The 22,752-nt window shown below is 38.7% G+C and overlaps 2 protein-coding genes across 2 annotated transcripts; one reads left to right on the top strand and one right to left on the bottom strand.

The window, feature by feature from the left end:
• Positions 1–9,053: 9,053 nt before the first annotated feature.
• On the top strand, positions 9,054–15,810 carry LOC113715810 (uncharacterized). The gene is made up of 6 exons (XM_072070819.1): positions 9,054–9,518; positions 10,058–10,202; positions 13,442–13,495; positions 13,608–14,586; positions 14,852–15,119; positions 15,364–15,810. Exons 1-6 carry the CDS (start codon positions 9,054–9,056, stop codon positions 15,808–15,810), a joined length of 2,358 nt encoding a protein of 785 aa, XP_071926920.1.
• A 2,333-nt stretch (positions 15,811–18,143) lies between these two features.
• LOC113716599 (uncharacterized) lies at positions 18,144–19,679 on the bottom strand. Its single transcript, XM_027240995.2, has one exon. It carries the CDS (start codon positions 19,488–19,490, stop codon positions 18,279–18,281), a length of 1,212 nt encoding a protein of 403 aa, XP_027096796.1. The 5' UTR covers positions 19,491–19,679; the 3' UTR covers positions 18,144–18,278.
• Positions 19,680–22,752: the final 3,073 nt, after the last annotated feature.

Here is a 22,752-nt window from a genome sequence, read left to right as displayed (position 1 = left end):
ATCTTCTGATTTGAAGGAGGTTTCCTTTGCACCATCGTTGGTTAGAGTGTCGTCACTTCAGGTAATCATCTCTCCATTTTTCTTTCGTTTCCCTTTTTTTCTTTTTTTTTGTAACTTTTTTATTTTTTTTCCCTTTTTTCTTTCTTTTTTTTTGTAACGTTTTTCTTCTTTTTTTTTCAGCCCCTATTTCTTGAATTCCGTTAAGAAGATGTTGGTAACAATTCACCAATTGAACTTGAAGCTGATGATACAATTTCAATTAAGAAAAGTGACGAAGTCGTTATCAGTATTCCAAGACAGTTTGCCACCAATGAATGTAACCCATCAATGCATAAGAAGGTGTTGACTAGTTCGCATGAGATCCGAAAGAGACGTAATGTAGCACTGGTCTAGCGCCTTTCATGGACAAAAATTGATCCAAGCGTATTGAAGAAAATACTTGCAAAGTTTGTGGATAGATTTTCGCGGACAGATTCTTGACACTCATATTGAGCAGATCTCTTCTTCAAAAGAATGTGTAGAGAAAATTTTTGCAAAAATCACAAAAACGGATCCTACCAATGATCTCCCTTTAAAAGACTACTTGATAGAATTGTTTGCCAAAACAGAGGCATTTGATATTTTGGCATCTTGATCATGGAAAAAGATGATAAAGAAATACATGCAAAACTCTTTTCCAAAGTGATTGTCCAACTCGGGAGAGCCAAGTCAAAAAAAGAAGAACTAACTTGTCATCTGTAAAATCTTGAAGAAAAGTTGCAATCCATCGAAGACAAAAAGAAAGTTCTGCAACAGGAACTTATCGATTTGAAGAACCAAGGCATGGAAATTAGTTAACCTATCGATCAAAAGTATGAAACTTTCAAAGAGATCCAGACTGAAATAACCCAAACACATGATGAGCTTTCTTCCTCACTTCGGACAATCCCCACTTCGGACAAAAGTGCATAGGATGGGGGTGTGAGCTCAGTTCGGTCACGTGCTTAAGGGGGTCACGTTCCTCTGACGCTACATGGCAGGCGGGCAGTTAGAGGAGGCCTGCTGCTCGGCCGAGTTCACCCCATAGTGCTCCAGCGGGATATCGGCAGGAGTTGGTTGCGGCGTCTGGGCAGTAGGAGAGGTGGTCTCGGTTCGGGCTCTCTTGGCCATAGATTTCTTCCTCTTCTTCTTGTTGGCCCTCTCCGTAGGAGATGGCTGAATAGGGGCTTGGGAAGCTGGTATGGGAGGAGGAGCGATAGGGATCAAACTGCCTGGAACGGCGGCAGGCGTGCTGGAGCTGCCTGTTCCACCTAAGTTCAGCAGCTGGAAAAATCTTTTCACTACAGGAAAAAGAGGAGAGGTCAGTTCGAACAAATATAGCGAAACTCATAAAAAAGAAGGAAAGGGAGATAAAATCCAGAATTTACAAGCTGCCAGTTCCTCGGGGGTGAGAGGTCGGAGATCGGGGGCAGGGTCGTTCACCCCTGCCCGAATTAGCCCTGCGGACCGGAGCTAGGCGTTGTTGAATTCATTTATCTTTTAGGGTTGAGGGTTTAGGGTTTAGGGTTGAGGGTTTAGGGTTGAGGGTTTAGGGTTTAGGGTTTAGGGTTTAGGGTTTAGGGTTTAGGGTTTAGGGTTTAGGGTTTAGGGTTTAGGGTTTAGGGTTGTTTAGGGTTTAGGGTTGAGGGTTTAGGGTTTAGGGTTTAGGGTTGAGGGTTTAGGGTTGTTTAGGGTTTAGGGTTGAGGGTTGAGGGTTTAGGGTTGAGGGTTTAGGGTTGAGGGTTGAGGGTTGAGGGTTGAGGGTTTAGGGTTGAGGGTTTAGGGTTGAGGGTTTAGGGTTGAGGGTTTAGGGTTGAGGGTTTAGGGTTGAGGGTTTAGGGTTGAGGGTTTAGGGTTGAGGGTTTAGGGTTGAGGGTTTAGGGTTTAGGGTTTAGGGTTTAGGGTTTAGGGTTTAGGGTTTAGGGTTTAGGGTTTAGGGTTTAGGGTTTAGGGTTTAGGGTTTAGGGTTTAGGGTTTAGGGTTTAGGGTTTAGGGTTTAGGGTTTAGGGTGTTTAGGGTTTAGGGTTTAGGGTTTAGGGTTTAGGGTTTAGGGTTTAGGGTTTAGGGTTTAGGGTTTAGGGTTTAGGGTTTAGGGTTTAGGGTTTAGGGTTTAGGGTTTAGGGTTTAGGGTTTAGGGTTTAGGGTTTAGGGTTTAGGGTTTAGGGTTTAGGGTTTAGGGTTTAGGGTTTAGGGTTTAGGGTTTAGGGTTTAGGGTTTAGGGTTTAGGGTTTAGGGTTTAGGGTTTAGGGTTTAGGGTTTAGGGTTTAGGGTTTAGGGTTTAGGGTTTAGGGTTTAGGGTTTAGGGTTTAGGGTTTAGGGTTTAGGGTTTAGGGTTTAGGGTTTAGGGTTTAGGGTTTAGGGTTTAGGGTTTAGGGTTTAGGGTTTAGGGTTTAGGGTTTAGGGTTTAGGGTTTAGGGTTTAGGGTTTAGGGTTTAGGGTTTAGGGTTTAGGGTTTAGGGTTTAGGGTTTAGGGTTTAGGGTTTAGGGTTTAGGGTTTAGGGTTTAGGGTTTAGGGTTTAGGGTTTAGGGTTTAGGGTTTAGGGTTTAGGGTTTAGGGTTTAGGGTTTAGGGTTTAGGGTTTAGGGTTTAGGGTTTAGGGTTTAGGGTTTAGGGTTTAGGGTTTAGGGTTTAGGGTTTAGGGTTTAGGGTTTAGGGTTTAGGGTTTAGGGTTTAGGGTTTAGGGTTTAGGGTTTAGGGTTTAGGGTTTAGGGTTTAGGGTTTAGGGTTTAGGGTTTAGGGTTTAGGGTTTAGGGTTTAGGGTTTAGGGTTTAGGGTTTAGGGTTTAGGGTTTAGGGTTTAGGGTTTAGGGTTTAGGGTTTAGGGTTTAGGGTTTAGGGTTTAGGGTTTAGGGTTTAGGGTTTAGGGTTTAGGGTTTAGGGTTTAGGGTTTAGGGTTTAGGGTTTAGGGTTTAGGGTTTAGGGTTTAGGGTTTAGGGTTTAGGGTTTAGGGTTTAGGGTTTAGGGTTTAGGGTTTAGGGTTTAGGGTTTAGGGTTTAGGGTTTAGGGTTTAGGGTTTAGGGTTTAGGGTTTAGGGTTTAGGGTTTAGGGTTTAGGGTTTAGGGTTTAGGGTTTAGGGTTTAGGGTTTAGGGTTTAGGGTTTAGGGTTTAGGGTTTAGGGTTTAGGGTTTAGGGTTTAGGGTTTAGGGTTTAGGGTTTAGGGTTTAGGGTTTAGGGTTTAGGGTTTAGGGTTTAGGGTTTAGGGTTTAGGGTTTAGGGTTTAGGGTTTAGGGTTTAGGGTTTAGGGTTTAGGGTTTAGGGTTTAGGGTTTAGGGTTTAGGGTTTAGGGTTTAGGGTTTAGGGTTTAGGGTTTAGGGTTTAGGGTTTAGGGTTTAGGGTTTAGGGTTTAGGGTTTAGGGTTTAGGGTTTAGGGTTTAGGGTTTAGGGTTTAGGGTTTAGGGTTTAGGGTTTAGGGTTTAGGGTTTAGGGTTTAGGGTTTAGGGTTTAGGGTTTAGGGTTTAGGGTTTAGGGTTTAGGGTTTAGGGTTTAGGGTTTAGGGTTTAGGGTTTAGGGTTTAGGGTTTAGGGTTTAGGGTTTAGGGTTTAGGGTTTAGGGTTTAGGGTTTAGGGTTTAGGGTTTAGGGTTTAGGGTTTAGGGTTTAGGGTTTAGGGTTTAGGGTTTAGGGTTTAGGGTTTAGGGTTTAGGGTTTAGGGTTTAGGGTTTAGGGTTTAGGGTTTAGGGTTTAGGGTTTAGGGTTTAGGGTTTAGGGTTTAGGGTTTAGGGTTTAGGGTTTAGGGTTTAGGGTTTAGGGTTTAGGGTTTAGGGTTTAGGGTTTAGGGTTTAGGGTTTAGGGTTTAGGGTTTAGGGTTTAGGGTTTAGGGTTTAGGGTTTAGGGTTTAGGGTTTAGGGTTTAGGGTTTAGGGTTTAGGGTTTAGGGTTTAGGGTTTAGGGTTTAGGGTTTAGGGTTTAGGGTTTAGGGTTTAGGGTTTAGGGTTTAGGGTTTAGGGTTTAGGGTTTAGGGTTTAGGGTTTAGGGTTTAGGGTTTAGGGTTTAGGGTTTAGGGTTTAGGGTTTAGGGTTTAGGGTTTAGGGTTTAGGGTTTAGGGTTTAGGGTTTAGGGTTTAGGGTTTAGGGTTTAGGGTTTAGGGTTTAGGGTTTAGGGTTTAGGGTTTAGGGTTTAGGGTTTAGGGTTTAGGGTTTAGGGTTTAGGGTTTAGGGTTTAGGGTTTAGGGTTTAGGGTTTAGGGTTTAGGGTTTAGGGTTTAGGGTTTAGGGTTTAGGGTTTAGGGTTTAGGGTTTAGGGTTTAGGGTTTAGGGTTTAGGGTTTAGGGTTTAGGGTTTAGGGTTTAGGGTTTAGGGTTTAGGGTTTAGGGTTTAGGGTTTAGGGTTTAGGGTTTAGGGTTTAGGGTTTAGGGTTTAGGGTTTAGGGTTTAGGGTTTAGGGTTTAGGGTTTAGGGTTTAGGGTTTAGGGTTTAGGGTTTAGGGTTTAGGGTTTAGGGTTTAGGGTTTAGGGTTTAGGGTTTAGGGTTTAGGGTTTAGGGTTTAGGGTTTAGGGTTTAGGGTTTAGGGTTTAGGGTTTAGGGTTTAGGGTTTAGGGTTTAGGGTTTAGGGTTTAGGGTTTAGGGTTTAGGGTTTAGGGTTTAGGGTTTAGGGTTTAGGGTTTAGGGTTTAGGGTTTAGGGTTTAGGGTTTAGGGTTTAGGGTTTAGGGTTTAGGGTTTAGGGTTTAGGGTTTAGGGTTTAGGGTTTAGGGTTTAGGGTTTAGGGTTTAGGGTTTAGGGTTTAGGGTTTAGGGTTTAGGGTTTAGGGTTTAGGGTTTAGGGTTTAGGGTTTAGGGTTTAGGGTTTAGGGTTTAGGGTTTAGGGTTTAGGGTTTAGGGTTTAGGGTTTAGGGTTTAGGGTTTAGGGTTTAGGGTTTAGGGTTTAGGGTTTAGGGTTTAGGGTTTAGGGTTTAGGGTTTAGGGTTTAGGGTTTAGGGTTTAGGGTTTAGGGTTTAGGGTTTAGGGTTTAGGGTTTAGGGTTTAGGGTTTAGGGTTTAGGGTTTAGGGTTTAGGGTTTAGGGTTTAGGGTTTAGGGTTTAGGGTTTAGGGTTTAGGGTTTAGGGTTTAGGGTTTAGGGTTTAGGGTTTAGGGTTTAGGGTTTAGGGTTTAGGGTTTAGGGTTTAGGGTTTAGGGTTTAGGGTTTAGGGTTTAGGGTTTAGGGTTTAGGGTTTAGGGTTTAGGGTTTAGGGTTTAGGGTTTAGGGTTTAGGGTTTAGGGTTTAGGGTTTAGGGTTTAGGGTTTAGGGTTTAGGGTTTAGGGTTTAGGGTTTAGGGTTTAGGGTTTAGGGTTTAGGGTTTAGGGTTTAGGGTTTAGGGTTTAGGGTTTAGGGTTTAGGGTTTAGGGTTTAGGGTTTAGGGTTTAGGGTTTAGGGTTTAGGGTTTAGGGTTTAGGGTTTAGGGTTTAGGGTTTAGGGTTTAGGGTTTAGGGTTTAGGGTTTAGGGTTTAGGGTTTAGGGTTTAGGGTTTAGGGTTTAGGGTTTAGGGTTTAGGGTTTAGGGTTTAGGGTTTAGGGTTTAGGGTTTAGGGTTTAGGGTTTAGGGTTTAGGGTTTAGGGTTTAGGGTTTAGGGTTTAGGGTTTAGGGTTTAGGGTTTAGGGTTTAGGGTTTAGGGTTTAGGGTTTAGGGTTTAGGGTTTAGGGTTTAGGGTTTAGGGTTTAGGGTTTAGGGTTTAGGGTTTAGGGTTTAGGGTTTAGGGTTTAGGGTTTAGGGTTTAGGGTTTAGGGTTTAGGGTTTAGGGTTTAGGGTTTAGGGTTTAGGGTTTAGGGTTTAGGGTTTAGGGTTTAGGGTTTAGGGTTTAGGGTTTAGGGTTTAGGGTTTAGGGTTTAGGGTTTAGGGTTTAGGGTTTAGGGTTTAGGGTTTAGGGTTTAGGGTTTAGGGTTTAGGGTTTAGGGTTTAGGGTTTAGGGTTTAGGGTTTAGGGTTTAGGGTTTAGGGTTTAGGGTTTAGGGTTTAGGGTTTAGGGTTTAGGGTTTAGGGTTTAGGGTTTAGGGTTTAGGGTTTAGGGTTTAGGGTTTAGGGTTTAGGGTTTAGGGTTTAGGGTTTAGGGTTTAGGGTTTAGGGTTTAGGGTTTAGGGTTTAGGGTTTAGGGTTTAGGGTTTAGGGTTTAGGGTTTAGGGTTTAGGGTTTAGGGTTTAGGGTTTAGGGTTTAGGGTTTAGGGTTTAGGGTTTAGGGTTTAGGGTTTAGGGTTTAGGGTTTAGGGTTTAGGGTTTAGGGTTTAGGGTTTAGGGTTTAGGGTTTAGGGTTTAGGGTTTAGGGTTTAGGGTTTAGGGTTTAGGGTTTAGGGTTTAGGGTTTAGGGTTTAGGGTTTAGGGTTTAGGGTTTAGGGTTTAGGGTTTAGGGTTTAGGGTTTAGGGTTTAGGGTTTAGGGTTTAGGGTTTAGGGTTTAGGGTTTAGGGTTTAGGGTTTAGGGTTTAGGGTTTAGGGTTTAGGGTTTAGGGTTTAGGGTTTAGGGTTTAGGGTTTAGGGTTTAGGGTTTAGGGTTTAGGGTTTAGGGTTTAGGGTTTAGGGTTTAGGGTTTAGGGTTTAGGGTTTAGGGTTTAGGGTTTAGGGTTTAGGGTTTAGGGTTTAGGGTTTAGGGTTTAGGGTTTAGGGTTTAGGGTTTAGGGTTTAGGGTTTAGGGTTTAGGGTTTAGGGTTTAGGGTTTAGGGTTTAGGGTTTAGGGTTTAGGGTTTAGGGTTTAGGGTTTAGGGTTTAGGGTTTAGGGTTTAGGGTTTAGGGTTTAGGGTTTAGGGTTTAGGGTTTAGGGTTTAGGGTTTAGGGTTTAGGGTTTAGGGTTTAGGGTTTAGGGTTTAGGGTTTAGGGTTTAGGGTTTAGGGTTTAGGGTTTAGGGTTTAGGGTTTAGGGTTTAGGGTTTAGGGTTTAGGGTTTAGGGTTTAGGGTTTAGGGTTTAGGGTTTAGGGTTTAGGGTTTAGGGTTTAGGGTTTAGGGTTTAGGGTTTAGGGTTTAGGGTTTAGGGTTTAGGGTTTAGGGTTTAGGGTTTAGGGTTTAGGGTTTAGGGTTTAGGGTTTAGGGTTTAGGGTTTAGGGTTTAGGGTTTAGGGTTTAGGGTTTAGGGTTTAGGGTTTAGGGTTTAGGGTTTAGGGTTTAGGGTTTAGGGTTTAGGGTTTAGGGTTTAGGGTTTAGGGTTTAGGGTTTAGGGTTTAGGGTTTAGGGTTTAGGGTTTAGGGTTTAGGGTTTAGGGTTTAGGGTTTAGGGTTTAGGGTTTAGGGTTTAGGGTTTAGGGTTTAGGGTTTAGGGTTTAGGGTTTAGGGTTTAGGGTTTAGGGTTTAGGGTTTAGGGTTTAGGGTTTAGGGTTTAGGGTTTAGGGTTTAGGGTTTAGGGTTTAGGGTTTAGGGTTTAGGGTTTAGGGTTTAGGGTTTAGGGTTTAGGGTTTAGGGTTTAGGGTTTAGGGTTTAGGGTTTAGGGTTTAGGGTTTAGGGTTTAGGGTTTAGGGTTTAGGGTTTAGGGTTTAGGGTTTAGGGTTTAGGGTTTAGGGTTTAGGGTTTAGGGTTTAGGGTTTAGGGTTTAGGGTTTAGGGTTTAGGGTTTAGGGTTTAGGGTTTAGGGTTTAGGGTTTAGGGTTTAGGGTTTAGGGTTTAGGGTTTAGGGTTTAGGGTTTAGGGTTTAGGGTTTAGGGTTTAGGGTTTAGGGTTTAGGGTTTAGGGTTTAGGGTTTAGGGTTTAGGGTTTAGGGTTTAGGGTTTAGGGTTTAGGGTTTAGGGTTTAGGGTTTAGGGTTTAGGGTTTAGGGTTTAGGGTTTAGGGTTTAGGGTTTCAATTATGTAGACAATCACTATGTAGATTTCTTTCTTCTTTTTTTTTTTTTTTTTTTTGCAAAAGTGAAATGAAGAAAAAGCAATTTTTTTGAGTTTCAATCACAGTTAAAAATTTGACAAAATTTTACAAATGTATTTGTGTTTTTAAAGTGTATTGAGAATGAAGTCGAAAATGAGTAAAAGTAAAATTTAGTCTTTGTTTGTGGTTTTAATTAAGTGTAAGAGGTGAAATGTGCAGTTATTTATTTATTTATAAATTGTTGACTTAGAATATCACATAAATATTTTGTTGAAGATTGATGGCCAATATTCACTAAATGTGGGCGCATAGTTATTAATTTACACATATAAATTAAAGATTTTGATTCGATTCAAGCAGTTAGGGCAAGTAAGCAATATTTTATTAATGTTGAGCCAACCGTTTTAATTTATACATATAAACTAAAGATTTTGGCAGGATTAGTGGAGGCAAAATTGTTAGTTTACACATAGTGTAGTTTACTCTAAATCCGTCTCTGCCTACAAGTTTCTCTAATTTTTTACCAAAAACAATACAAGTTTCTCTAATCAATTATTGTGTAATCCAAGGGATAGTCCACTTATACTTTGTTTATTCGTACTTAAAAGTTTTTGTTTCTATTGTTTGGCTCGTATACTTTTGTTGTTAGGTCCATGTTACTTGTGACCCACAGCGGAAAAGAAAAGGACAACAAGCTTCGTAGGTATCTAAAACTTCGACATATTTCGCGCGAGTTTGTCCATCGAATAGTCAAATTAAGACTACAATAACGACTTTGGTCAAAGAAGTTCATAGTGAATATAAGAAAGAAGTTCATCCTTTTTTTCTCATAGAAATTAACGTTTCATTCACAAGCTCTGCAATAATGTAATAGCAGAAAATACATCATCAAATATATCATAGAAATATTAGATTTGAAAGATCTACAAACATAGCAGAGTTGAACAAATTACGAATATTACATAGTAAATATCCAACCTACTATATGATACTATCAATCTTTCTGAGTCTAACAAACATATATGATATATACATGTCTTCTCTCACCAAATCTATTATTTAACTACTTTCAAATCCATATATCAAGTTGATATCTGACAAAATAAATTTAGAATTTTCAAATCCGAATTGAAGAAATTGAGTGGAGGGGAAGCCTTGGATTTGGAGAATAAATGGGATAACACATGAGAGGTAAAGGAAAGACTGGATAGAGTTCTGATGGATAGTGAATGGAAGGAGACCTATGCAAGAGCAAAGTGCACTCACATTCATGTTGAAGCATCGGATCAATGTATGATGTCGGTGGGAACTGAACCAATAAAAAGAAATTGGAAAAGGAGATTCTATTTTGTTAGGAAATGGCTTGAATATCAAGAAGTAGGAGAGGTAGCTGCAAAAGCATGGGGAAACAGGCAGGAGGGTTCTAGATTTTTTAGACTTCAGAATAAAATCAAAGATTGTAGATTTGAGCTCATGAGATGGAACAAAAAGTTAAAGGGTAATGCCAAGAAGGACATTGAGGTACTAAAGCAGAAAATCACATACAGCAGGCATGCAAAGGGGCCTAATGCAAAAGAGGAAACCAATTATCAACTAAAAAAGCTTGCTGATGCCTATAAAAAAGAGGAAGTCTTCTGCGGACAAAAAGCTATAATAAACTGGCTTCAGGAGGGAGACAAGAATACAAGTTATTTTCATGTTGTGGTTGAGGCTAGGGATGAACTCGCGAGCAGCTCGGTCAAAAACTTGATTCAAACTCGGGTTGACCGAGTTCGAGCATCCAGAAGCCATGCTCAAAGGCTCGTCGAGCCTTATCGAGCCTTTTAATTTTAATTATTTAATATATTATTATTGTAAAATCACCCTTATACCTAAAAGAATTGTTGAATTTACGAAATGTTTCAAGTCGTATAAAAATTTTAAAAGGGCAATAATGTCTTTTCGCTCAAAAATTATCAAGAAAATGAAATTTAGTAACTCGAGCTCGACCGAGCTCGATAAGGCTCGCATTGACTCGAGCCCATGCGAGTCGAGCTCAAGTACTGCGAGCAAGCTTCAAGCTCGAGCTCCAATAATACTACTCGCTCGAGCTCGAGCTCACCTTTTTTGTATGTCAAGTCGAGCTCGAGTATGGCGATACTCGAGCTCAACTCGACTCGATTACAGCCCTAGTTGAGGCCAGACGAAAGAGAAATAAAATATCTACACTTCAAATGCAAAATGGAAATTAGTGTAATACTGAATCTGAAGTGGAGAAGGAAGTAACAAACTACTTTGACAACCTGTTTAAAGCCTCACAGTTGAGCCAAGTTGATGTAATCCTTGAAGGAATTCCTCAGACCATTACCACTCAGATGAACATAAGGTTAACAAGACCTGTTACAGAATGGGAGGTCAGGAAGGCAGTGTTCTCATTGCATCCAAACAAGGCACCATGGCCGGATGGTATGACACCAGTCTTTTTTCAAAGATTTTAGAACATCATAAAAGGTGATCTAACTGCTGCAATTTCTAGCTTTTTCCATTCTGGCCACCTTTTGTAGTCTATCAATGAAACCATCATTACTTTAATTCCAAAAACTGAATTTCCTGTGATGGTGTCCCAATTTAGGCCTATAAGTCTATGTAATGTTGTGTATAGAATCATGGAAAAAGCTCTTGTCAATAGAGTTAAGCCTTTACTAAAACACCGTATCAGTCTTAACCAATCTGTGTTTATACCTGGTGGACAGATTCTGTGTGACGACCCCACCTCCCCCTAGGGCGTAACCCAGGAGTTCGGCGGACCGCCTGCCTAGTTCTCACCAGAACTCACTCACTCACATCAAGAAAATAGGGTGCAGCCTCAAGAATAAAGGAAATAACAGTTCCCATGTTTGGAACATACAGATATATTCATTTCTATCTCAAACATCCATACAATCTCAAATATATCAAACTAGTGCGAGTACAATCGCAAAATTTCAAAAAAACTAGACTATGCTAGCCTGTACCAGTCTCACACCTCGCTCATACCCCCTGTAAGAAAAACAAATGGCGTGGAATGAGTTAAAAGCCCGGTGAGGTTCCCAAACAAGTAATCAGGTATAGAAATCAGGGAAACGTTACATTTAACAACTTGCATATTTTGCACAGTAATATCCAGTCATTCAAGAAATAAACACTCAATTATTGGAAGGATGCGTGCTCACTTAGAACCATTCATTCAAGTCATTCATTCATTCATTGGCCCATCATTTTCCTTATTCTTCTGACATTAGAAAACATTTACAAGTGAAAATTCCTCCAGTTTATTGACATTTATTCATTGATTTCATTTCCTGCCACTAGCCAATTCATTGGCCAGTTCTCCACCAACTTTCATGGTCATACTCGAGTATACCAAAACACTGTCCCAGGGTCACCAGCCACCCGACCGAGTCCGCTTCTAGCTCGAGTCGACTGGTAATGAAGGACAAGGGCTCAATTCAGCCAAAAGACTTACATTCATGCACAAGTAGTATTCAATCATTGAAAATTCACTTTGGCTTGGGTTGAGTGCGATAAAATATACACTCGCCCATCCAAAATCCATTTAGCAATCCTTAGAAAGCATTTAACATTCAAGCAAACATTCACAAATAGTCACATAGTCACTTATTGTACAAACACACAAGGAACACTCACCTGTCTAAGCCAAAATAACGTCAAAAGTTTCCTTCCGGATTATGCCCTTGATCACCGACAAGCCCTAAGAATAACCAATCCCAAATTGAAGTGAGCAAATGTAATTCAAAGTTTTCGAGATAAAACTAACACTTTTCATCTTAGTTGATACCAAATCTTGGTCAAAAACAACTCATATACTACTATTAAAGTGCATTTAAGGATACATGTGTAATTTAAGATCCAACTAACCCTAAAATCAAACCTTACATCTTACTAATATTCATAAGAGCAAGTAATAGAAATTTGGGTAGCATGTCCTTTGTATTTAACTATTTTCCAGCCACTTAGGGCTTCATTTCTTTCCTCAACTCAACCCAAATTCACACATAAGCAATCTTAACACAATAGCTCTTCAACTAGGCTTAATATCATCCAATTACAAGTCAATTCTAACAATGAAACCACCAAGACCAAAGCTGGAAACTAGTTTTAAAGACAAATAGCTAAATAATAGGTTTGACATCTTCCGGCGTTTTGGTCACAATTGAAGCTACACTTATCAGATTGGGGTAAATTTTATGGTGTTTCGAAGCTAAGACAGAGACCTACATTTCCTATGAGACATCGACACCTAGTTCATGCATTTTCAAGGTCAAAATGTGAAATCTCAAAGAAAACAGAAAGCTGCCTGTGAAATAGGGCTTTTGGCAGTCAGCGGTAATTTAGTCATTTCACAAGATACAATCATCCGATTGAGCTGAAATTTTTCAGGTAGATATTTAACTCCATTTCCTACAACTTTTATGTTTTGAGCAAGACCTGATTTGGCCTTTATCATGGACGAATATGCAGTGCAGAAACAGGGCAGATTCCACTACACTTGCTGGCATTTGATGTTTTAATGCTTAAAATTAACATTCATGCCTTGAATCACTACCCCAATCATGTACTAACTAAACAACAATAATCACAACTGAAATTTTCAAACCCTAGCTAAACATTCCACCATATCATTCAAAACTAAATAATTAACCATAGGAAACCAAGAACACAAGTTTATCTCCCAATTTTAACAAGATTAAGCACAAGAAAAGGAAAGGAAACCATTATACCTTACAAGAGCTGCTTGTAAGTGAAAACCAAACCTCTTTCTTCCAAAACTTTTACCACACAAAGCTTGCAAAACACCACAAGGTAAGTTTAATCGGTTTAGATTTTGAGATTTCACTCAAACAAGATGAATTCAAGGTTGAAGTTGCTAGCTTTCCTCACTTGTTTTTCTCTCCTCTCACTCTCGGCCAAGACCAGCAAGAAATGAAGAAAAATGAGCCAAGAAGAAAGATAAGAAGATAGGAAATTTGCTTGGTTAAAGTCAACAAGTGTCACACTTTGATTTGTGGTCAATTTTTTTTCTTTTCTCTCTTTTTCTTGGTCCAAAATTTTGGTTGGCTTGAGGATATTTTGGGGCTGATTTTTCTCAATTAATAATAAGGAGATTAAGGTAATAAAATAGTGTTCAAGTGGTGCACTCAATCGGTAGCAAACGGTGCACGTCGGTTCAAGTTTATTTTTCGTAACTCGCGTGTACTAGGGTTTTAACCTATGATTCACTAACTTATTAATAGCACTTCTAATCACACACACTTCCTCTTATCTAAAACTCACTCTTAACCACCAAATTTAGTACCCACACATCACCAATTAATTACACTACCAAAATACGCGAAAACACTAATTTACCCTACCGATGAAAGTAAAGGAAAAACTCTTAATTCTATGATTTATTGCAACTATGAAGAAGGTAAATGAGTAGTAAAGCTATTATTAAGTAATTTATTCAAAATAAAAGGGAATTTTAAGAAAATAAGAAGAATTTTACGAGTCCTCACATTTTGGACAATGTGGTAATTGCTCATGAGTTTTTTCATTATCTAAGTACCAAAAGAGCTGGAAAAGTAATGCACATGGCTCTTAAGCTAGACATGTCCAAAGCCTATGATAGAGTCGATTGGGTCTTTTTGGCAAAAATTATGCAGAAAATGGGATTCTATCCGATGTGGATCCAGTGGGTGATGAAATGTGTATCATCTGTTAGCTATTCTTTTAATATTAATGGAGAGAGAAAGGGTTATGTTAGACCTTAGAGGTGACTTAGACAAGGAGATCCATTGTCACCCTACTTGTTTGTGATGATTACTGAAGGTCTATCTAGTTTGTTGCAACATGCAGTGCAATGTCAAAAACTATCTGGACTGCGAATAGCAAAGGAGTGCCCTGCAATTTCTCATCTGTTTTCCGCAAATGACACTCTTATTTTCTGCATGGCAACAAAGGAGGAGGCACAACAGGTAATGCAGATTTTAAAGATATATGAAAATGCATCTGGTCAAATGATCAATGCTGATAAATCATCTGTGTTTTTTGAAAAAAATATGCAAAAGGATAAAAAGGAAGAGGTGATAGAGGTGCTAGAAGGCATGAAGCAAATACAACAGAGTAGGTATTTGGGCCTACCGGTGGTAATAGGAAGGACAAAAAAACAGGTGTTCAGCTATATAAAGGAGAGAGTGGTGCATAGGTTGAAGGGGTGGAAGGAAAAACTATTGAGTCAAGCTGGTAAGGAAGTAATGCTGAAATCTGTCATACTAGCAATGCCTACATATGCAATGGGATGTATTAGACTGTCAAAAGGAGTCTGTGTTGATATATGTAAAGAAATGGCAAAGTTCTGGTGGGGTGGAAATGACAAAGATAGGAAGATTCACTGGTTAGGATGGGAGAGACTCACAGATGTTAAAGGAAATGGAGGATTGGGTTTTAGAGATCTAATGGAATTCAATACTGCAATGCTGGCAAGACAATTATGGAGGATTTTAACTAGGCCAAATCTGATGATGAGTAGGATACTGAAGGGAAGGTATTTTAAGGGGGAGTCAATCTGGAAGATGAAAATTCATGAGAGTGACTCTTGGATGTGGAAGAGTGTGCTCAGTGCATGTGAGTTGCTAGAAAGGGAAGCAAAAAAAAGAGTGGGAGATGGGCGTACAATTGATGTATGGGCAGATGGGTGGCTACCTGATAGAGGAAAAGGGGTGGTTACTACAGTAAAGCCTCCTGGTTGCTCTATACGAAAAGCAAATGAGCTTATTCAGAATGGGGAATGGAGAATGGAGCTCATGAGGTCCATTTTTAATGAGGAAGACTGCACGAATATAAAAAAATCCCTATTAGTATCTGCAATAGCAAGGATCTGGGAAGTATACTATTAAGATAGGATATGTTTTGGCAAAGAAGTTGCACAAACAAAGGAGTAGTAGGTATGAAATGATCAGAATGCAGGTGGAGGGTGATAGCAGAAATAAGCGAAATACAAAGGTTTGGAAGTTCATTTGGAATCTAAACATGAAGCATAAGCTGAAACATTTTATATGGAAATGTCTGCACAGGATCTTGCCAGTGAATGAAGTAATAAAGAGTAGAATTGGGAAAGGGGAGGACAAGTGCTTATGTTATGGAGAGGGAACTGAAACACTAGAGCATATGTTATTTTTCTGTCAGCAGGCAACAATGATATGGAAGGATGCACCTGTGAGATGGGATGGAATGGAACATTTTAGGCCCAATTTCCGGTTATGGTGGAACAGCCTAATGGATGCTCAGCAGAGAAAGGATAGAAGAGAGCATATAGTGTTGACAGTAAATATTCTGTGGCAGGTATGGAAGGCAAGAAATAAAGTTCAATTTAATAGAGAGAAAAAATGTCCTAGGATGGTAATTAACCAAGCGGTGCAAGAGTGGCAAGAGTATGAGTTGGCCAATCAAAAAATAAGAGGGGCTGAACAAGAAACAGGTCCACAAAGTCAAGACAGATGGACACCGCCAATAGGAGGAGTTGTAATGCTCAATACGGATGCAGCAACTGATATAAAGCATGGGAAAGCTAGCTGGGGTTTCATAGCTAGGAGGGGAGATGGTGATATTGTTGGAGCTTGGGCTGGTATTGAAAAAAAGATGTAGTGATCCTGTTGTGGAAGAAGCTTGTGCCATTAGGAAAGCTTTAACGGTGGCAATGCAGGAAGGATGGGTGAATATTGAAGTACAATCTAATTGCAAGATAGTAGTAAGCAAGATCCTAGATGAAGACATAAGGGATGCAAAGATTGGAACGCTAGTTGAAGACATAAAGCTGTTAAAAAACAACTTCAGAAATTGCAGCTTTTCCTTCATTAGACGAGAAGGAAATGTGGCCAGTCATAGTTTGGCAAGGTTTGCCTTGAACTTAGTAGAGGATGTCTACTGGAAGGTTTCCTTCCCTCTCTGGTTAATTAGATTAGCCAGGGAAGATTTAGGAGCAGTTGCTCCAGTTTGTAAGCAAACTTGCAAAAGTTGTTATGGTGCAATTTAATATACCGTTTTACGTTTGAAAAAAAAATTGAAAAGAAATTGAGATTTGAGAAAGAAAAACATATAACTAATAAAAACTCTCACAAGGAATCTTAGGAGAGAATAAACTCTCATAAAAAAAATTCTAGAAGACAAGAATTCTCTCAATAGAAAATTCTAGGAGTGAACATTTCTCTCATTAGAAATTTTGGAAGAGATTTTATTACCTACGGAAAAAAAATCATTGCGTGGATGGAAGGAGACCAAATAGCCTCCCCCCTCCCATGGAGGAAGGTGTTGTTTTGTTTGAAAGGAGTGGAGAAATTAGGGAGAAGAGGAGAATTTAGAAAGCGTGACTACATTAATTCCCTCCTGCTGATTTGTACATTTTGTATTGCATGCTGTTTGGGAATCTGCACAATTTGTTTGCAATAGGGTAATTATACATAACTCCCTAATGTTTCAAAATATTTATATCACCACCCTATAGTTTTATGCAAGTTATAACTTGACAGAAAATAGATTTTGTAACGTAATTAGTTAAAATATTAATATTACCCGTACTTAAATCTTGAATAGAACAAATGCTTGAGCACCTTATCCAAAAGCATGCGGAAGGAGATTATGTGGCTAAATAAAAAAAACACAGCGTGTAAAGTGAATTTTCATATAGTTTACTATAGAGGATTAAGTGAATGTTCATATAAACTATAGAGGATAAAGTGAATATATGATTTCATCACACCCATTTTTGAAAATTGGTCAGCTCAACTGTCAAAACCATTGGTGTTTTCCATCAATTTTTTGTTTCACATACAAACTATAGGGAGGTTACATCAACATTTTGAAACGTTAGAAGGGTCATGTAGTAATAAAGAACAGTTGATCCAATTGGAAGACACTATTTTGTTGGTTTGGATTTGGTTACCGCTGATATCTGTGTTCAACTCTTCATTATGGAAATTCTTCCATTTTCGTCCTAGCTCTTTATGGCACCAAAAACGGGTACTTTAAGACAAACTGCTAAAGAAAATGGAACAAACATATAAACACTCGATGCTCTTTGTACTTCTCTGTTTTGGGCACTTAGGAACGGCATTAGAATGAGGACAGAATGAAAAAGTCGACTGATTACGCGTATAATAATGTAACTGTTCATTCCTTTGCTTATTAGTAAAGATGTGACAAATGAATTATGACTTCTTGGGATATGATTAAAGCATATGGATGGAATGTCTGGTTCCCTGTCCATTGTTAGGAAAGTACTCCACTTTTTTCTAGTCAAGAGCTTGACTGGGCCAATGCAGACCATCCTCGTGCTTATCAAAGTTAGTGAAGACTTATGTTACCATATACTGGTTAGGCAGCCTAGATTTAACTCTTTAAATTTTTGTTTGTTTTTTGCTACTGTCTGTACATATTTACTTGTAGCCGGCATTGTGTAGATTTTTATGTGGGATTTTGCATCATCTGGTCTGAGTTCATGCCTAAGCTTGTCCTATCTTATTATATATGCAGTAATGTATTACCATCATCACACTCATCTTTTCATAGATTTATACGTTTCTACATGTTAGAATAATTTAGACTGAACTGATGGCATCTGAGATTACTGAAGAGGAAGATGAGGAGCCCCCTTGTGTTATTGATACAGAAGCTCAAAAACAAAACATTAGGCAGATTATAAAGTACCAAAAATCCCTCTACTATTCCTCATCTTCTTCATCTTCATTTTCCTCAACAGGGGCTTCTTGCTCTTCGTTTTCCTCTCCGCGGAAGAGCAGTAGTCTGTTAGACTTGATGAAGGAAGGAAGCACATCGCTTAGGAGATTGATTGACATGGAGCATACGAGCTTGAAAACATATTTGACGGATTACAGTGGCTCCCCCATGATGAAGCCTATTCTCTTGTGGGGTAGCGATGCAGATGATGGAAGTCATGATGATCCCTGGATGTCAATAAAGGAGGCTACATCGGCTATGATTCATTGCCAAAGTGATGGTCAGAGTTGGTTAGCTTCAGAGGAAATTTACATGAAAAGGAACCCCATGATCAAAAATGAGCTGCCAAAAACTGGCAAAAGGAGGCTGACCAGAAAAAGGTCATTTAGGAGATTACCTAGACTCAAGGTATGGATATTTGCAGGTTGGAAATTCAGGCTGAGGTTGAGAAGATTGAGAGTCATTATCTGTGGTAGAAAGTTTTGATAACGAAATTTTTTGACCTTTTTCTTCTTCATTGATTGAACTACTCAATGACTCGATGAAACACTTTTCCAATCCAGTTATATACACTTAACAATTATATTCCTTGTATAGAAATTAAGTACTGGGAAAGCAAGCACCAGACTAGAGTAGATGGTGAAAGTAAAGCTTGAATTTAGTAACGTTGTGGCCAACTGCCTATTTACCTTGTCAACAAATTCACATTGGAAAATATCTACCTGGCTCAACTGCCTTCATTTGAATTAAGCTGAAGAAAAGATTTCTTCAAGAACTAGAGACATTCTGGCATATGATGCAATGATCAGCGATTAATGTGGCTACAATACTTCCCTCTTCAATTTTAGTTCTGCTACTTTGCCTATTCCACAGGTGAATCCCATAAGTGTCACCACCAGTAATCTGGCGGAGCTTGGCCTTTGTCCATTTCGGATTACTTGTTCGCATGAATAGCCCATCTATCCGATTCCAGTCCACCGGGTAGAAGGCCATAGGAGGCAAGACAGTAAAGTTGTACTTATGCAGCATCATATTGGTTGCCAGCCTCTCCACCACTCTGGAAACCAGGTATGGTCCATTGTGTCCCCATCTGTTTCCATCAAATGTCAATTGGAATTCCTCCATGAACTCGTACAGAAGTGGATGATTTTTGTCAAAAACCAGCACTGCATTGTTAAGTCTTGTCCAATTTCCATTCAAATCCGCGCTTTGAGCTCCAATTGCATTCCTTAACCTTGAAAAATCTCTCAAAACTATAAAATCTGTATCCAGATAAACACCTCCGTACTTGTAGAGGACTACTAGCCTGATCAAATTAGATAGATTTTGGGCCAATGGAACTTCACCAGGATTCCTGTTTCCACTCAGAATATCGTTGAACCAGGCTTCTGCAGATGTGTTCTTGAATAGATACAACAGGTCAGGTGTCACAGGAGCAACTCTATAGCCACGATCCAGCAAAGGCTTTAAGAGCATAAACCCTTGGATCGAATCCAGAGTTTCTGATAAGATGATCAAGCAAGCTTTTGGATGTGCTTTGAAGATACTCTCTAATGCAGAAAACTCCCGCCTACCAAATAATGATGCTGGGAATATCCAAATCATGAAGAACTGAACTTGACACTGCTGGTGATCATCATATAGGACTTCTCTAACTCTTTCATCGAACTTCTGTGTAATTCTGCTCGCCTTCAACATGTCAAGATCAGGCAACTTGTTCTTGAGCCAAGTAAGATTGAAGGGGGGCATAGAACTTCCATTGTTTGCACCATCTACTCTTTGCTTGGCTTCCAGTATTTGCAACCCTAGACGATCGCCTTTAGTTTCACAGGCAACCGAATTGAACAAAAGATCACAGGCAAGACTATCAGCTAAGACAATCACAAAGACCAGCACTGCAAACAATACAATTGCGAGGATATGCAGTTCTAGGCGGCTTAATTTGCAGTAATCCGACATTTTTCTGGAAACATTTGTCATTGTTCACTCGCTAATCTGATAGGATACTGAACATAGCTAGGAAGATGAGCCAAGTTTTCTTGACAGCAGGGAAAGAAACAAGTAGCTACAGGCAATGAAGCCTTCAACGTCAACAACTTCTATCTGTACTTCTCATTGGTAGTTTATCACAAAGCATTACATTATTGTCAATGTAAATCCACAATGGCACTTGATCACAAGCTTTGAGATACTGAATCTCCGTCACAGGAAGAATAATATGAGTTGTTGAAGTTTGATTTCTGGACGGAGAAATTGACTGAGCCAGAAAAACGTGTATGAATTGTTTACGTTCTCACGGTTCCACTAGGAAATAGTACTATATCCCGTTGAATTATGTTGCGTTGAATTGTATATATGAATTGCTTATCTGATAAGTATAGATTAGATGTGGTAGGTTCAAATCCTCATCCTTCACCTGATAGGGGGGAAAAAAGTCTATAGCAGGACTCCTAAATGGAAAGTTAGCTATATGTTAATTATTTTTAAGAAACAGTAATGTTTTGTGACTCCTATATAGGAAAGTTAACTACATATTTACTTCTTTTTCAAGATATATGTTTTCAGGCAGATGTGGTAACATTTTTTAAAACTTTTCATATACTCTATCATGCATATCTTCTTCTTTTTCAAGAGATATGTTTTAGGCTGAAGTGGTAATATTTTTAAACTCCTCACATGTACATCTTCTTTCCTGAGATCTGGTCTTGATGCCATTTATCAAAAAGCAACATCCACATAAACGCAACTGCAGGGAATGTTGTTAAATAATAAAGGGATAACTTCAGAAACCTCCCTTGAGGTTTTTAACAATTTCATTTAGCTTCCTTGAGGTTTTAAAAATTTTACATACCTCCCTCATCATTTAAAATGATAATACTACCCTTTTAATGAAATTTCCTTGTTTGGTATGCTTATATTTAGAATGACTTTTAAAATTATTTTTTCATTTTGTTCCTTCTTATTCATTTTTTTAAAATTTTTTGCCAATAAAACTGTAGAATTACCACTATTACCTCTAGCTTCTATTATAACCAAATGTCGAACAAGTGATTTTTTTAATCAGTTAACTTTATATGCAATCCAATGTTTTTGCTGATCTTCATTTTCTATTTTTTGGTATTAAAATTAACAATAAATAAAAAAGAAATGGCCCAAAATCACGACTAAATTATGATAATCCCACTACTCAAAAATTCATAAACTCAAAATGAATTATTTCAACATTTTTTTTTTATCTTATAAATCGAAATTCATAATAAAATACCATCAAAAGCATCATATCATAGTGATAAATTTTCTATTATGATTATAGTTGTTTATCAAATAGTAGTTATGAACATGAAAATTTTGACACCTTTTCCTTATAATTATACTAGATAATCTTATAATTGTATAAGGGATGTAAATTAAAACTCATTACACAAGGGCATTTTTGGGTATTCACTTAAAAATTTGACAAAGTCAATATTATTTTAAGGTTTTGTTACTAAAACTATCAAATCAAGGGAGGTAAGTGTAATTTTTCAAATCTCAGGGGAGCTCAGTTAAATTGTTAGAAACCTCAGGGGAGATTTCTGAAATTATCCCTTAAATAAATTGAATTTTGCACTCTGTCGATTGCAAACTAAATTTAACTTTCCATTTCCAGAATTGAGATTTAATCTTGAGGGCTCATGAGTTGATCGAAACAAATATTTGATCTTACCAACTAAATTTAACTTTCCAATTTCCAGAATTGACGTCGACTTGATCACTGGATTCCAACAAAATTATTATACTTATTAGTACTCAATTTTGACAGAATCGCAACCAAATCATTGATGAAACCGTAACATTAGGGCTCTAACAACACCACCCTAACAAGAACTTCCACGTAAACAGTCCGGCCATGGCCATCAGCCACAGCAGCAAGATCCAACCCCTTTGCCAGTTCTCCAGTAAGAGGCATTTCAGCGCGCATCTTAGCCTCCGCACAGCATCTTTGGGCCGAAAGTTGCCTAAATTCTGACTCCATCCTACACTTGCTTGGCTCAGAGGCCTGCTGTAGTTCATGTATGCGTCCCTTTGTAGAAGCAGTGTTTCCAATTGCCACAACTGAGTGACGCAAAAAAAAAAACAAGGGGGAATTTTCTCCCTTCCATGTCTTTCCAAACAAGATTTCTTTGTCTAAACCTTTTGGACATGCCTTCGGCCTTTATTTTATAGTTATTCTTTCTTTCTTTCTTCTTCTTTTTTTTTTTTTTTTTTGGGGTGCAAGTGCAATAAATAGATAAAGATGCGAACCGAAATGAAATTGTTAAGTGAAAAAGAGGAATTTTGAGTTACTGTCAAAGGCAGCCAAGGACTGACAAATGTATATATATTTTTCTGAGTTTGTACCTTTCCTTTTTTGCAAAAAAAGGGGAGAAAAAAAATTGTATGGCTTTGTAGTGGGTAACGATGGCTATGGACACGGAAGCGCACTGTAAAATTAACAAAAGATTAGATAACTAATCGTCTCCCACACCACCCTCCCTTCATGCAGCAGCCCCACTGCCCCTGTGACAACTCTTCTCCTTCGCCTGCCTTGCAAGCCCATTTTTCTTGTCCTTAATATGCTAATGGCCCTCTCTCCTATCCATTTCCGTAGCCCCATTCATTTCTTATTCAACCACCCTTCCTTCCATCTTGTAGCTAAGGCTTTGCCTTGGGCCGCAGTTTGCCTTTTTTCAACCTTGTGGTCCAACGTTTCAACTTTTTCATTGTTTATGATTTGTTTTCTCCTTTTTTCAAGCATTTTTTTTTTTTTTGCCAAATCAAAAGATGGAATTATGGTTTTGGAGAAAATTTGAGTTCGAAGTGTAAATTATGTGAAATTTTACTACCTTTGATATTTTGAACAAACATTCTAAAGTGGTTTTTAAATAAATATTTGCAGTAAAAAAAACTTTTGAAACAAGGCTTCCAAGAAATTAACCATCAAAGCACACATTTATTTATTTATGTCTGTATATGCAAATTTGTTTATATGTACTTTTTAATTTTTTTTTTTTTGTTATATGGTATGTGCACTTTTGATCGGGAACATGGGAACAGGCAAGGAACCAAAAAACTCTGAGATGGATAACAAATGGTCCTTTACCAATCCAAACTTCTTCAGGAATTTTTCCAAGAACACTTCTAGTTGAACACTTGTTCAACCGATAAATTGCACAAGAAACTACCTCTGCCCAAAATGATGTTGGCATATTAAATAAAGGCT

This window comes from Coffea arabica, chromosome 11c, assembly GCF_036785885.1.
Source record: "Coffea arabica cultivar ET-39 chromosome 11c, Coffea Arabica ET-39 HiFi, whole genome shotgun sequence".
NCBI lineage: Eukaryota > Viridiplantae > Streptophyta > Magnoliopsida > Gentianales > Rubiaceae > Coffea > Coffea arabica.
Note: the sequence above shows the minus strand (reverse complement) of the source record. Positions and strands in the feature narration are given on the sequence as shown.

Coding starts and splice junctions, on each gene's coding strand:
- LOC113715810 (XM_072070819.1), top strand. CDS start 9,054: ATGTCGGTGGGAACTGAACCAATAAAAAGAAATTGGAAAAGGAGATTC. Junction 13,496..13,607: donor TGATGAAATGTGTATCATCT/GTTAGCTATTCT, acceptor TGATTACTGAAG/GTCTATCTAGTTTGTTGCAA. Junction 14,587..14,851: donor TGGAGAATGGAGCTCATGAG/GTCCATTTTTAA, acceptor ATGTCTGCACAG/GATCTTGCCAGTGAATGAAG.
- LOC113716599 (XM_027240995.2), bottom strand. CDS start 19,490: ATGACAAATGTTTCCAGAAAAATGTCGGATTACTGCAAATTAAGCCGC.